Below are 16,833 nucleotides of genomic sequence, written 5' to 3'. Positions count from 1 at the left end.
AAACGTTCTTTGTTAAAATTTTTGCACTTTTCAAACTTCGTTTACGGAAATGCAGCTACCATACGACGTCATGTGACATCACAGTCTAGACGTTCCAAATGTCTCGTGCGGTTTGAAGAGGCGGATCTTAAAATTAAGTGAACAATGCGCTCGCCCCATCGGTCGCACCGTCAACATATTATTTTGCAATGATACACAGCAAATATATATATCTTATTACCTACAATGTAATTATAGAACTCTGTCACCAGCAAATCAATAGAGAGTTGTAAATTATTCACGACCATAAGCTTTTGTAAAAGACATGCAAATAAAATCATTAAAAGGGAAATCTATAAGTTCTTCACAAACTCAGTCAACTGACTGCTTTAAGCCTTTTTGTCTGTATGAGCTGGTTCGTAGGTGAGGATATTTTTCACCTGATGTTCATATCTCCAGAACCAAGAAAGAATAACAAGAGTTTTAATGAAATATTTTTGTGAAGAAAAAGCAAATCCTACTCAACAAAATGCTTAGCAAAATGGATTTATGGGTAGTTCAAAGCATGTCAATAATTAAACCAATTGAAATTAAAAAGTTACAAAAAACATCTTTAAATCTTTACAATACATATTTTTAGAAGTGGTGTTGTTGAAACAGAATTCTACATCTTACATCACAAAAGGACATGTTGCCTAAATGTCTATAAATTTTCCTTATAATTGGCAGACAAACAAAAGATATCCTTATGTTTCTGGACTTGTAATGCAGCAAGGAAAACAAATTTGCTACTTAATTTTTTTTTTTTTTTTTTTAACATTTAGTTTTAAAAAATGGCAAAAACATTACAGTAAATGGCCAGTAATGCAACCATGATTTCAAATGTTGAGTTCATACAAAAATTAGAGGTGATTTCAAAAAGTAACTTAAAGAGACTTTGACAAATGGCTAGTCCTCAAATATTATCTGCTCCCTGCATAGGAATAAAAATCGAATACATTATATATAAAATCCATTAAACAAATACCATAGATTTGAGTGGTTAAAAAAATTAAATTGTACAAACTGACCACAAATGTATCACAAAGTATAAATATCTTTGCTTCAACTGTAAGCCAAGAGAAACAAATTCATTTCTTATCAAAATGTAAAACAGACAATCCACTTCAGAGTCTTAACAGAAATTCGAAAATCTTAATTTAAACAATTATATATCTGTGTGGTGGTATAATGAAAAGGTACCTTTTAAGCTGATCAACAACAAAAATAACATAAATCAATGCAAAATTTTTAATAATACATAGCAAATGATTTTGCAAATGTGGATTTAAATTAACATACTTTAAGTATGCTTTCAAATTCAATTATTATTTATTTGTTTGGAAAACAAAATTTAAGTTTGAGTGCATGCTTATAAAGATTTAAATTTTCTACTATGTATAGAGTTTAAAGTTCAATGATTATAGTTTAATGTTATATCAATCTTAATAAACTTTTTTTTTCTTTGCATTTTAATAAAAGGCACAAAAAAAATCTTAGAATGTCCTTTTCCAGCCCTATTTTTGTGTTGCACATGTCAGACTGTGAATATGATTACAAATACTTTTTTTCTGGAGCCATAAGGATGTCTATGCATATTTTTCACATCCTTTTTTAGGACTAAGATTCATAAATGTTTCTCCCCTCAGATTTGCAATGCAGACACAAAGGCTTATTCTGAGGAAATTCCATTAGAGAAAATTGTATGGCAATTATAGTCTCAACCAACACTTCTCTGGGCTTTACAATATAAAATCAATTCTGGGGTTTCCACTTCTAATGGCTTACATCACAAATCACCCCAAAACAGAAAAAAAAACTTAAGAACAGTCTTCATTCTGTCTCTTATACTTGAATAAATGGAATAATGGAAAATCAACATGAAGGACAGAAGTATTTGATCCTTGCAGTCAAGTACAATTTTTTGAAAAGATGAATGACTGCAGCAATATGTTGGCAATTGGTAATTCATAATCAATCATACAACTTTGATTTTTGATGGGCAGGTAAATTAACTGTATGATCTGTTCATAACTAACAAGCAAGCTTTATGTCCCCTCCATACTTAACAATCAAATTACTTGTATGCACTGTCCAGTCATAATAAATAATTGCCCGTACATTCTGTCCATGACTTATTCATAAATTATCTGTATGTTATACCCATACCTAATCAGAGTCATACCTCATCATCTCAAACTCAATGGAACTAAGAAAAAATTTTGAGATATCTGATGATCTGTGATACCTAGGGTAAAATACTTCAATAATAGGGGTTGGGACTTCAAAATCACTTTGACCTATCCATGGCATTATGGAGATATCTATTTGAAATACTGAAGTTTAACTATAATTACATATATGTTCATAACATTACTCATCAATTATCTGTATGTTCTACACATTCCTATTTAATTTTTTTACCATATCTTCTGTCTGTACTTATGGATTATGTTTAACCCTGGCATACCTATTTGACTACTGCATGCATTTGTTCTGTATTTTTTTTTTTGAAAAGATCAATTTAAAACAAAAAAAGCTAAACTGACTAATAAACATCTTCACTAGCCAAGTGTCTGATTCGTTTACCCTCAGGGTAAACAAATCGAACACTTGGCTAGCGAAGATGACTAATAACTTGTATGTTGTGCCTATACCTTACTAACTAGTTACATGTGTGTTTTGCCTACATCTTATTAATTACTCATATGATCTGCCTATACCTTATTAATTAGATGTGTGATTAGCCTTATATCTAATTAATTTCCTGTATGATCTGACTTTATCTCTGTAATTAAGTGTGTGATTCATCCATACCTAACTACTTACCTATATAATTAGCCCTATACCCAATTAATTGCTCTTTGTTCTACCCAATTAATTATCTTTAATTAATTTATTACCCGTATAATGTCTTAATTACCTGTTTGGTCTGTCTATACCTACTAAATTACCTGTTTAATTTGCCCTATACCTAATCAATTATCTGTAGGATCAGTCTATACCTAATTACCTGAAGGATCTGCCTATACCTAATTATTACGTGTGATCTGTCTATATGTAAATAATTACCTAGTATATGATTGGCCTATACCTAATTAATTACCTGTATATTTTGCCCTATGCCTAATTAATTACCTGTATTATATGCCCTATACCTAATTAATTACCTATATAATTTGCCCTATACCTAATTAATTACCTGTATAATCTGTCCATAAAGAACCTTTTTCCCCTGCTGTCTTTTCTGTTCCAGTATGTTGTCTTCATTTTCTGCTTCTGCAGCAAGCTGTAAAAATTAAAAAAAAAAAAAAGAAAACTTATACATATATTCATGTTCTTTTAAATACATTAAAAAACAATAAAGTATATAAATGTTAAATTAAGTGGTATAGAAAACATAAATTAATGTAAAATCAATCAAGTTATTCAAATTGTTAAAATAAGTTTTAAAATGTACGTTTCTGTAATGTATATACATTCAATACTTTAAAATTGAGAACCCTTCCCATTCCCCTTCCAAACATATACAACTCACATACCGGTACAATTTTAAAAGAGTAACAAATACAGACTTGTTTAGAAAGTGAATTACACATACAATGTCTACAGACAGTCAATGTCATCAAAATTATCCTATGTACTTCTACAACACTTAAGGACATAAGCAACTTAGTTTGAATTTTATTGTCTTTTTCCCTGGAGTTGAAGAGTTCCAATACTTAAAGGAACCATGTGCTACATTTTAATGTCTATATATGCTGTTGTACACTTTTTCTTAAGCAAGTTTGGATAAACAAAACATCTAGAATATATGTTTAGTAATTTTTGCATATTTTTCTTTGAATTATACAAGAATTTTCATCAATTGATACCTTTTCAAAACCCCTGGTAATGCATAATGAGTTTTTGTCGATGAACATCTGATGGCACTAGAATATCTTGAAAAATTATCAGTAGGTAAGGTACGTTTCGTATGTCCTTAACAGTATTTTATAACTAACAGGCCAGTTTAATCTTGCTGGATATTTCCATACAGAATGAAGTAGTCATTCTATATATTTCATAAATGTATAATGTTTGCACAGACCATTAATATCAGATGAAATCATGTTAATATGTACATTCTCAAATGAGTATTCTCTCTGTCTCTCTCTCTCTCTCTCTATTTTTTTTCTTTTGATCATACCATGCATCATAAACTTTTTTTAAAAAGTTAAAAACCCTTATAGAGTATCTAGTAACCTCATTAATAAATTGGATCCAATCCCATATGTTTAGGGATCTGATCTCTTAATTAAAATCCTGTCAGTACCATCTAATCATACAGCACAAAGGTGGACTCCCCTAGGTATATAGACACAGTGACCTCATGACATTCAATAAACTGGGGACATATGTGTTCACCCAACTATAACAACACCAGAAGATCAAGACAAGACAACACACAGAGATATGTAAACCAATACACGCAATTATTGATCTAGAAATAATAAATACCTTGTTAGGTCAGTAAGACAATTAGTTTTGATAAGATAAGGACCCTGTAAATTTTAGCAATATGTTGAAATACATACTACCTGGAGCTCAATAGAATGGTTATTTAATGGAACAAACTTTATCTTCAAATCATTGAAGATTGCCATTTACAGAACAGTTGCATGGTCATACAATTAAAACTTTCAAATGCTTTAATTCTCTGAAAAGAATATCAAATATTTGCTCAGAGATCAACAAATTAATCCAAACTTATCTCCATTAACATGTCAGTTTATTGACTGGCAGTGACAGGTTAATGGTCAGTGGGTCTGTCACTACTGATGGTTAAGGAGAGTACTCAGTGTGGTTGACAGCTACTGGTGGTGGTATAGGTGGTAGTCATCGTGGTGGTCTATCACTACTGATGGTGTTGGTTAAGGAGAGTACTAGTGTGGTTGAGAGCTACTGGTAGTGGTACAGGTGGTAGTCATCGTGGTGGTCTATCACTACTGATGGTGTTGGTTATAGGAGAGTAGTCAGTGTGGTTGAGAGCTACTGGTGGTGGTACAGGTGGTAGTCATCGTGGTGGTCTATCACTACTGATGGTGTTGGTTATAGGAGAGTACTCAGTGTGGTTGAGAGCTACTGGTGGTGGTACAGGTGGTAGTCATCGTGGTGGTCTATCACTACTGATGGTGTTGGTTATAGGAGAGTACTCAGTGTGGTTGAGAGCTACTGGTGGTGGTACAGGTGGTAGTCATCGTGGTGGTCTATCACTACTGATGGTGTTGGTTATAGGAGAGTACTCAGTGTGGTTGACAGCTACTGGTGGTGGTAAAGGTGGTAGTCATCGTGGTGGTCTAACACTACTGATGGTGTTGGTTATAGGAGAGTACTCAGTGTGGTTGACAGCTACTGGTGGTGGTACAGGTGGTAGTCATCATGGTGGTCTATCACTACTGATGGTGTTGGTTATAGGAGAGTACTCAGTGTGGTTGACAGCTACTGGTGGTGGTACAGGTGGTAGTCATCGTGATGGTCTATCACTACTGATGGTGTTGGTTATAAGAGAGTAGTCAGTGTGGTTGAGAGCTACTGGTGGTGGTACAGGTGGTAGTCATCGTGGTGGTCTATCACTACTGATGGTGTTGGTAATAGGAGAGTACTCAGTGTGGTTGACAGCTACTGGTGGTGGTACAGGTGGTAGTCATCGTATGTGACTGCTACTGATGACATCATGACAGCAATGGAAGCTTAATCCTCAGTGTCACTGAATACTGTTGGTGATTATAGTGGGGGAATGATAGCAGTTAATTTGACTGACTGTTGTGTTCGTAGTCAGTGTGTAAACTGCTACAGGGTGTTGTGGTGGCAAGGGTTGTTATAGTAAGTGTCAATGATTGCTTTTGGTAGTAGGGACAAATATGATAACAAATATGACTGATGATAATAAGAGTGGTAATCTGTGGCTTACTGCTATTGGTGATAAGGTTGGAAGTTATAGTGGCTGACAGCTACAGTGATGGCAAATTATAAGAGTGATACTCTGTGGCTTACTCCTACTAAATTATGGGTGGCTGCATTAGTGTTTCACTGCTATTGTGATGATAATATGACAGAGTACCACTGTGGTTGACTGCTATTTGTGATAAGGCTGGTAGTCAGAGTGTCTCACTGCTACTGTGATGAGTGGTACTCTGTGGCTTACTTCTACTGGATATGGGTAGCTATAATAGTGGTTCACTGATGATAAAAAGAGTGGTACTCTGTGGTTGACTGCTACTTGTGACAAGGGTGGTAGTCAGAGAGTAGTCAAAGTGTCTGACTTGCTTCTGATGATACTAATAATTCTGTGATTGACTATTACTGTTTAGTGGTACTCTACTGTTGACTGATACTTGTAATAAGGGTGGTACTGGTAATGGTTATAAGAGTGGTACTCTTAAATGGACATCTACATCTGGTGGTGATACTGTATACAAGGTTATTTCTACTGGGTACTATCTTCACTAATATCACTTGCAAATGATTTTGCCTCATTTTAAATTTGCCCAGACAGAGTTGTCTTAATTCACCACTTTTAAATTCATTCCACTTCCCCGAGTGCCGAGTATAGGTCAAAATTTACAGCTATCCACCAGCAAAAGGTGGCATCTCCATATGAGTGAAAAATTCTTGAGAGGGACGTTAAACAACACACAAACAAACATCAATCCACTTTTATTCCGGATAAAAGGGGCAAAAATAAGACGGATGAAAAGTTCCCTGTATACAGTGAATGTGTCTATGTGGCCAGTTGCTGCTATTGGTTATGGTAATAAATAAGTTAGTTGACTGTTATAGCTTTTTGCTCAAAAGGTTTGTTGTTGGCAAGTTTTGATGTTATTCAAAGTAATAGAACAAATAATGTTTTTGCCTCTAAAAATCAATACAGCCTGCTCACAGTGATTTTACCAGCCATTATCTGATTTTCAAAATCTACTTTGTCATGATTAAAATCTTTCAAGTTTTACATAGGCAATTCTTCTTTTTATCATCTAATAAAAAAAAATCATAGAACCCAACTTTGTAACAAGTAGAGTAATATTATAAGGCTAGCTATATCTATTTGAATACTGATAACAACTGGTTTGGCAAATTAGTGTGTGTATGGCTTGAAGTTGTTATACATGTATTAATAAAAGTCAATATGTACATGGTAATATTATTCTAAGACCCAGTTTTGAGGTACACTAGCTGTTAACCATATCATAGATTTAGTACTATCTGGTACTGGTGTAAGTGACTATACTAGCATTGATAGTAGGCTGAATGTGAAGGTCTCAAGTTATTGTATTTTTAAAACTGTTATAATCTTTTGTTGATTTTTTTTATGCTTCTGTTGCCAAGTAAGTGGCCATGAAGAGTGAGATCACTTATGATATTAGTTAATTACAATTGCTGGCAATTGTTACAGGTATTAAGGTAACAATGAATATTTGGGGCCTGATTAATAAAGAGTTGGTAAAAATTGCACTCTTTGATGGACTTGCACATGGCCTTTGAATATCTTCTTTAGCATATATAAAACCCCATCCCTACTATTTGAGATTTCTACAATGAAAGGACTTCATATGCCCAGACTGTGTTAGCAATTGATATAACATGCATGCATTGTCCATCGAATGTTTATTTTGGAAACTCTGTCATAATCTTTGAAAACAAGCAGTAATCCACCAAGTCAATAGAGGACAGGCATTAAATCAACTGGAATTAAAGGGCAAGGTCGGAATTCAGCAATTTTGCCAAGTCGTGTTAAACTGTCAATTCAGTTAACTACTTATCTGTTGATAGTGAGGAACATGTTCCAGTCACATAATTTTGAACAATTTTCACGCTATTGATTCTTTTGAAGGAGAACCTAATTAAAAAAATTTAAATCCCCAATCAGCTGATATAACCAACTGAAATAAATTACGCTGCCAAATACTTAGGTTCTCCAAGTAAAATGTTAGTGACGTATCTATATCAAAAAAATCCTTCTTCATTGAACAAAAAATCTTTGTAGGTGTATACAGTTAATGCCAAACTTCACATATTAAATTGATTGTGCGCACATGCTCTAAAGACAAATGATTAATAAATCAGAATTTGTGGATCAATGTATGTCCATTGCTCCACATTTTTTAAGTTCTTTATACAAATATAATCTGCTGTTTTCTGCTCATGGACTAGGTTTTCTTTTGGCTTCACACATTATCTATGTTCTGTTAGGGGTAAAAACGGGGCAAGGGGGATATTAATAAAAGTCCAACCTACTCTCTTAAATAATTTTCATGCACAGAAATACAGTTTTGTTGTTGTTGTATTTGTGCATTGCTTCTTTATAAACTTATTCTAAATTATCTGAGTCATTCATTTGAGAAAGTAATTATCCAGATAAATGAGAACCCCTACAGACAAATGTGCCATAGTCCACCCTGTTCAAGCAGACTATTAACAAATCATAAGGTCAATATCTAGTAAATGAAAGGTGCCTGCAGATTTCTAAAATTTGAGAAATTACTTCCTTTACTATTGCTTGGTAAAATGTGTATTGGGACATAATTTTTAGGTAACCTAACAAGACAAAAACAGAATTTAAACTGTCATTTTCAATGAAAAATGACTAAAACCAATTATAAATATGGGATTTTTTTTTTTTTTTTTATTAACAGATATTTTAGGAAATGCATCCAGATTGCCTAGAGTCTCTCTCAGAAAATGGTAATTTAAATTTTCTTGTCCACTTCTTTAAAATGATTTTAAATTGAATATAGGTATGCAGATTACTTTTGACATTTCAAATTAAATTCCATAAAAAGCTTTACATGTAATTTCTACATATTTCTATTATAGCCATAAAGTATGGGAAAAAGTAAGTTTAAATTAATAATATGACATCATTATAATGGATCTCACACCAAAAAGACAGTCTAAAACTCATTTACTAGATCCTGACCTTAAGTTCTGATAAAGGCATCTAAAATCAATACAGTTAAGTAAAACACGCTTATAGCAAATATGCATACAGTGTTTTCCATTAGGTTTTCAAAAGAATGAAAAATATTGGAAATAGCAGGAAACCAATCTCAACAAGGGGTCTAAGGGCCACTTCAGGTCCCCAGCGGGTCCAGGGTAGAGCCCTGGTAGGGGGCCCAGGGGAGCAAAGCCCCCCTCCCCCCCCCCCCCCCCCCCCCCGCCAAAAACAAAAATTAGCAATTTTGACTCGCTTTTCTTACCTCTCAGGCCAACAAAAGTACACTGTACCATATTTTTTTCATTTCTGTCACCATCAATTACTTAATTTTATCTAAGGAAGTAATTTAGAATTTTTTTTTTTACCCTTTCACTGATTTGGTATATGGACTTTTGACAAGTTTTTTTTCTGAAAACTAGTTGTCTATATAAACATTCAGACAACATAAACTGTATGAAATTCTAGCACTTTTGTCTGTGCTAGAATTTCATACTGAAAATACTACATAATTAGTCCCTTTCACAGAAACTGGTCTAGACGATTATTCAAAATTAAGGGAGCCGACTGGGATTTTATTTTGTGAAAACTACTACAGAGAAACTCTTTAATGTTATACCATATGTACCTTACATTGAGTTCAGTATACTTGACAAGTTTAGTGAAAATCTACCATCTGGTTATTTTTTAGGGACCATCTCAAAATACAGGTACATTTACTATAGGATTATATAGGAAAATACTATTTTTCCCCACTTCGGAGCAAATTATACAAATGCTACTATAGACTTTTTGCTCAAATTCTGTTATTTGATGAGTAATACTATATTGTACATTTTATGCAAGAAACACAATATTCTACCGTCTGGTTTCCAGAGGGGGCATCTCAAAATGTCAAAAGTCATGATATTTTCCTGTTTTTATGAAGTACTACAAAATATGACAGGTACCACAGATTTATATCAAAAATTATAAAAATGATTGTGAGATTCTCAATTTCCTTTGTTTAAAATTTCAAAAGCTTGTATTTTATACTTTTTATTTTATGACATAATAAATGACCTCTCTTAAAGAACGTCGGTTATTCATAACGTCAAAAACACACTATTACGACGTCTATCTACCCTTCATTTGAAAAATCGTTTAAAAATCAGTTATTTAAAAACTTAAATACATTTTTTAAAGTGAGATTTCCTAATTTTGTAAATTTTTGTAAATTATGTAAAAATAGTTGCTTTTTAATAGTAAATACGCTTTATTTTACTATTTTAGTATTGCGCAATGAAAACCCCAGTCGGCCCCCTTAAGAAAATAATTTATTTAAAAATTTACACTTAAGAACTTTCAAACACAAAAACAAAAAATTCGAATCTTAAGACTAAAATATCATAAACCCTTAAATCTATTAACTATTTTTGTACAGAACAAAATGATTAAGAAAATGGATACAAATTACTACTACATAAAATCCTTCGGCAAATGTGAAAAGTAATACTGTTCCTGTATTTAACACAAATAAACGAGAATACAAATTTTACATTTTACTCATACTTGTTATCAACTTTATGGTTAGATCTTAGGATTGTGTTCTTTGATTTTGTTATGCTTATCTCTACCTAATTTCAGTCTTGTAAATTAATGTCATACGGATTTCCAGTTCATGCAACTTTCGTATCAGTACAAAAGTGGGCAGAGTTGTCAAAGATTAGATGTGTGTGAGCTTGTATGTGAGTCAATCTGCGAAATTTCTTTGTAAAATTCAGTTTGTTCTAAAATGCATTTGTGAAATTAATTTTTTTGACTTGTAATAAATTCTGAACTTTAAAACCGTTTTCTCATTTGCAACAATATTACAATTTAATGTATTTTGAGTACCAGTATACTCATTTCAGCTATTAAACTAGTACAGGTACCCTGATTTCAGTTATCAAACACGCCACTTACCATATTTAATCCATACTTGAAAAGTTTAGATTATTGTGCACATGTTTATCTTGAAGTGTTCACCTTAAAATCTCAAACGAAAACTTGGGTCAGAGTTCCTGAAATGACAACTCATCAATCTATGTGCATGACCAAGCACAATTAAAGTCATTTGAAATTTTCATTGGAAATACCATATGTTTATTTAAAATTTGTTAAAGGATATGTTTATACATGTATAAAGTGCATTTTATTGTTTTCTTTACTGGTGTTTCAATTAATTGTACTACAAGTACTTTGACATAAAAATTTAATCTCTTCTTTCTCTCTCCCTCAATAATATATCTTTATAAAATAAGGATATCATTAAAAAGAGTTTCTATTAGCACTCACATTTTCATTTGTACATGTACATGTTTATCTCAGCAGACTTTATGGCAAGGGATAAATATCAAACAAATTCCCTACATATTTGTTAAAAAGCTAATAAACAAAAGATCACAGCCTTTGTCATTAGCAGGACTAAACTAATCATCCATTAATTTATTAACTCAATTCTCTGATACATGGCATTAATACGTGGCCCTGATGAACATACCCATGGGTAAGGTTATATCATGTTATGGCAGTTTGACGTTTTTTCAGGAAAATGATACAAACAAAAGTCCTCCATTATTCATTCAGGAATCACTGGAATACATTCCCTAGGGACTAATCATTATAAACTGTTCTAAGGTTTAATAAAGTGTTTCAACATTGAACAAATGTTCCATTTCCTCCATTAAGTTCACAAAAAATATTTACTGCAAACATGGTTATATACTAAAGGGTTGAAAGTTTGACGATTTTGGTATATTAGAAATATGGCAAGTGGAAGCTTTGGCAGTCTTCTAGTATTTAACATTGCTCTTTAACAAGAATGTGAAAGTTGAGAGTGGAAACTTTGACCATTATTTGTAATTCATCAATTTCACCACCGTTTCCACGTAGTCAAAGTTCCCACTTTTACAGTATCATTATGAAGTGTTTAAAAAAAGAAAGTCATTCCGAGATTTAGCTATCTTTAAGAATCAAAAGGACAGGCTGACTTTAGTTCAATTGTTCCTATGAGTCTTTAACAAACTGGTCAGATTTTTCATGCTAATAAGACTTAAATGCTCATATGTTATTTTAATTACATTTTCATCCAAAACCCAACTATCAAAAAAACATGATCATCTTTTGCACACAGTAAAAGTGTACATTCATTATAGAAATTCTCAAAACTTTTCTACACATGTATAGCATTTCATGCTCCATATTTTGATTCTTGCAGAATTTACACCAAGTTACAAGGCCAAGGATTGATTTTCAGATTTAAAATTCTTTGGAGTTCTTTAGCCGAGATCAGACAGTGTTTAGTTTATGCATGCAGGTATCTTTTTTTGTATAACCTCCAATTGAAGTGTTTGAAATGAAATGAAACACAAACTTCTTTAAAAATATAAGGTTATTGACAATCAACATGGCAGAGTCTACAGAAAAATATGTATCAAAACCCATCATTTTTCTATTTCCATCCCCCTTTCTCTCTCTCATTTAATTTGAATATGTATTGATCTGTTACCAGTTTTAAAGTGCAGATGAGGGATACCTGGAATATTGACCCTTGAGGGGGGAGTTAGAAATAACAGTTTGTAATACCTTAGCCTTTGACACTGAATTCCTGAGGGGGATGTTTCCTGGTTCCTCTGCTAGTTTAGCTTGTAACTTCCGGTAACTTTTGTTCAATTTGTATCGATTGGCAACTTCTATATTGAAGGAAATCACTGAAAACAAAAGAAATACCAGTAAAAAGTATATTTCAAAAAGAAAAAAAAAGTTCAATGTACCAGTAATATGATTGTTCTTTGTGACACACTGACTTCGCTTATAGTCAGTAAAATTCTGGAAAAGATATAGTTCATTAAAACTGTTTGAATTCTTACCTATTTGATATCTAACAGTGACAAGGTACTCTGAGCAAACTATTTGGATACACTTACTACTTGCATTAATCTGGTAAGAAATCTATATAGGACCTTTTTAAGTGAAGGTTTATTAAGGTAAATCATCTTAAAAAAATTTCTTCTGCAGAATACACATATCACACAAGAGTGAGAAATGCATCGACTAATTTCAAAATTCCAAAATTTATTCAGTGAGGGGGATACTTGGGGAGAAAATGCTGTTAGTTTTGTCTGAAACAATGACATTTAACCCATGGAAGAGGGATATCTGATGCTTTGCCTTCTACCAATCTTAATATAATTAAATCAGAACAAAATCTGAATAATATTAAGAAAGTTGTTGTATTATAAGAATTTTTCTTTTCTTTGAAAAAATAACACAATGGCTCATTGGATTATACAAGAGGATTATAACTAAAACAAAACTAATCTCTAAGAGGACGATAGCTTTGCTTTCAAAATCACACTGTCAAACATAACAGTTACTTGAAAAACTTTAAAGAAGTCCTGAAAAAGGCATGGGAAAAAAGAATACTCTAGTTGGTTAACTTATTGAATTGAATGTTGAAAATATATAGGCCTCTGTCTGAAGTGCTATACAGGAAATAATTGTCCAATTATTGCTGTTTCAATATAGGGATTTAAAACCCAAGTGATAATAAATCGTAAATATACGGGATATCCATATCTTTATGTACAACTTAAAGGAATATGTCTCGATATTCTGAGAAAAGTGAGATTAGCTTGGATCATTTTCAATTAACAGCAACATAAAAACTTTTAACAGGATTACCACTGAAAACCAAAACTAATATCATTCTGATAATAGGTGTCATAATCATGCCATTTATTGAAAATGTACTCCTAAATGCAAATGTATGTATTAATTTAATTTAAACAATATTTAATTCACAAAGATGAATTGGATTGGCTAGCAGGCACAGCCTATTTCAGCCCTTATAACAAAAAAAAAATGCACTGCAGCAAAGTTTCACACTCTTAAAAAAACATCCCTAAACATGAACAACTCTTCCTTCAACTGCATATATACTGTAAAATCTTTTGTGAAAATCTGCATATAAATAACTAAATCAAGCTATTTTGAATAGCTTAATAAGGCTATATAGCTCAGCGGTTTTTTTTCCTTATATAACTGGTATCGATAAATGGTACCATTCCCAATGCCAAAAAACATCAATTTTTTCCAATTTTGAGACTAAAATTTCCCAATTCAACTGCCAAGTAACAGACTACGATGACATCACATTTCTTTTTAAATGAAACATATGATTGTACAAGTTGACTAATAGTTTTACTTCCGCTGAAATCAAAAGTAGAGATTAGTTGTAATATGGCAGGACCTGTGGTGTAAACGGTGTAGTGTCATACATTTTGACGAATTGAAAGCATGAAAATGTGAAAACAATGGACATTGATATCAAAAACAATAAATACTTGTTGTTTATTCTTTGAAACACGGAGTATTAGGTAATGAGGTTGGAATAAACGCAAAATATGTTTCATTTGTTTAAATGACAGAAAATTCTCCTTTTTTCTACTTCTATGCTATTTTTCCCAATTGAACTGGTACCGGACCCTTTCCCAATGGGTAGAAAAAAATTGCTGTAGCTATTTTAAGCTATTTATACATTGTAACTAAATCAAGAGATTGTACTGGATGGTTTACACATCTTAAGGAACTTGCAATATGTTTTGGGGTGCTCATAAATTAACATTGACAAGTTATATGATTTATTTACAAAACAAGATCGATTAACTCGTGATCATGCTTGTTAACATTAGTCTTTGGGGTGCTTGTACATGAAATGTATTTGAGGCAGTCAGGCACTCATCAGTTAATATTTTGGGTGCTCTTAAGTTTTACTTGGGCGCCTGTAAAAAACTTGACAGCGCTCGTGCATGGGGCGTTCTGGTTTTGCTGCGCAGTGACTAGCAACAACACCCCCCCCCGCCCAGGACACAGATACCAGTATAGTTCCTTACCATGTTGGTCTTGTACATTGGGCCTCTTCCTGTCCTGTCTGGCTCCTACGGCCACTTCATTGTGTACAGAACTGCAATGTTAAGTGCTATAAATGTATTCATCACTATTATGCATTCTAAAATAAAGATTTTTTTTATTGTACATCACCATTTGATCAAATTTTGGAAATTTCAAAAAAAAGTTTGTTCAGTGATATTGTACACAAACTGCTGGGGTATTTTTTTTTTTACATGTAAATATCGGTTAAATTCCCACAAGTTAAACATGATAAAATGCATCTAGAATTCTGGAAAGAAGTGTATGTATGTCGAACACGAACATTATCAAAACTCACTGGAATTTGCCGCCGTAAGTCAGTAACCGGAAACAAATCTAGTGTTGTATTATTTAAAACCAAGCATCATCTGTAAACTTTTTTCAGGAAGGATTACTTACCAATATAATTTTTTAGGAATCTTCAGTAACCATCTACTATATATATGAAAGCCAAGATTAAAGTTGGAATTACCAACTTTAACAAAATATTACCTGGCACTAATTAAATGCGCTTCCGTAATAAAAGCCACTAAAAGGTGAATTTTATTTCAAATGATTCCTAATTATGTTAATAGGTATTAATCAGTTTATAAGAAATGCCATCCAAACAATTTGGGTCACAATATTCCATGTAGAAACTGTACCTTCTTATTATCATATTGTATTACGGGTGGTATGGTAACAGATGAGTAAATCAGTATAAAAATCACAATATGGCCTTCTCGTCAAGTGCTTGTGGTCAGTCTGATTTTTGTTCCGTTTTGGGGGTGGAGATGGTTTTAACTAATGGTTGTTACCCCCACCCACCCCTTATCCCATGTCCTCAGTTTATTCACAGACATCTGACGACTGGATCCCCCCCCCCCCCTCCCAACACACACACACTGCTTCTGAGCATTTTTACTAGACATATTCATCCAAAATACATGAATTCCTAGTCTAGCTTACCTATATTTCGATTTCTGATATCATATTCCGTTTTTGTTAAGATTCAGAGATTGACCCTCAATGGATATATAAAAATATTTTATATACCCTTTGAGGGACAATCTCTGATACTTAAACAAATCTGAAACAAAAACGGAAAATGATATCAGAAATCGAAATATAGGTACGCTAGACTAGGATGGATTAATTATTGTGTCTATAATAAAAATTCTCAGAAGGTGGGAGGGGGCACAATCCATTCGTCAGGTGCCTGTGGTTTAACTCCCCCAATCCCAACCCCGACCCTTTCCCTAGAACACATTCTAAGACAGTTACAGGTACAATAATAAATTCTGTTGTACATTAGTAATGAAACTAAATAAATCAGTAGCGAGACTTTCAAGATATGGTTGTCGTGCAAGCTTTCAATTGTCTTCTGTCTAAGTAACGCTATATTAACTTAGTCAGATATCATTATGTTATTAAGAAATATTTAAAAAATAGAAAAAAATAAATTTAATAGATTAAAATTATTAAAAATGCGACATTTCGAAAAGGGAGTTTCTGAAATGCGCATATAAACATTATAACATCTTTAATTATTATAATTGTTTGTTTAATAATCTTCCTTTTAATATCCACACGAAATAATGACATCATTGGTCATTTCTGTTCAGAAATACAGTATAAGAAAACACACCATTATTTTCCTCTTCGAACATTTGGGACAGTTTTATAATACCACATGACAAAATTTCTCTTGTCAAATAAATTTGATTTAACTTTGGACTTTACGGATACTATGAGTAGAATCATCTCACCTGGACTGGGTAGAAAAAATAAATCCGAAACTTTCCGCCGAATAAAAACAAACAGTATCCCCTACACTTAACGTGTCATCCATTGTTATCAAGTATTATTCCATCCCGACATTTCACTGATTAGAAATTTAAAACAAATCA

General features: G+C 32.7%; 1 protein-coding gene across 1 annotated transcript in view; it reads right to left on the bottom strand.

Annotated features, from left to right (window-relative positions):
• The window catches only part of LOC133181187 (uncharacterized), a 103,795-nt gene extending 86,962 nt beyond the window's left edge, over positions 1-16,833 (bottom strand). The window contains exons 1-4 of the mRNA XM_061315725.1: positions 16,693-16,833; positions 14,908-14,978; positions 12,599-12,723; positions 3,221-3,307 (exon numbers count right to left, since the gene is read on the bottom strand). Of these exons, the coding sequence (XP_061171709.1) occupies positions 3,221-3,307; positions 12,599-12,723; positions 14,908-14,978; positions 16,693-16,775 (366 nt within the window). The 5' untranslated portion in view covers positions 16,776-16,833. The remainder of the gene's footprint in view (positions 1-3,220; positions 3,308-12,598; positions 12,724-14,907; positions 14,979-16,692) is intronic.

Source organism: Saccostrea echinata, unplaced genomic scaffold, assembly GCF_033153115.1.
Source record: "Saccostrea echinata isolate AGI-Se365-2 ecotype Australia unplaced genomic scaffold, CSIRO_AGI_Sech_v1 ptg000008l, whole genome shotgun sequence".
Lineage (NCBI taxonomy): Eukaryota > Metazoa > Mollusca > Bivalvia > Ostreida > Ostreidae > Saccostrea > Saccostrea echinata.
The sequence above is the reverse complement of the archived record's forward strand: the minus strand, read 5'-3'. Positions and strand labels throughout refer to the sequence as shown.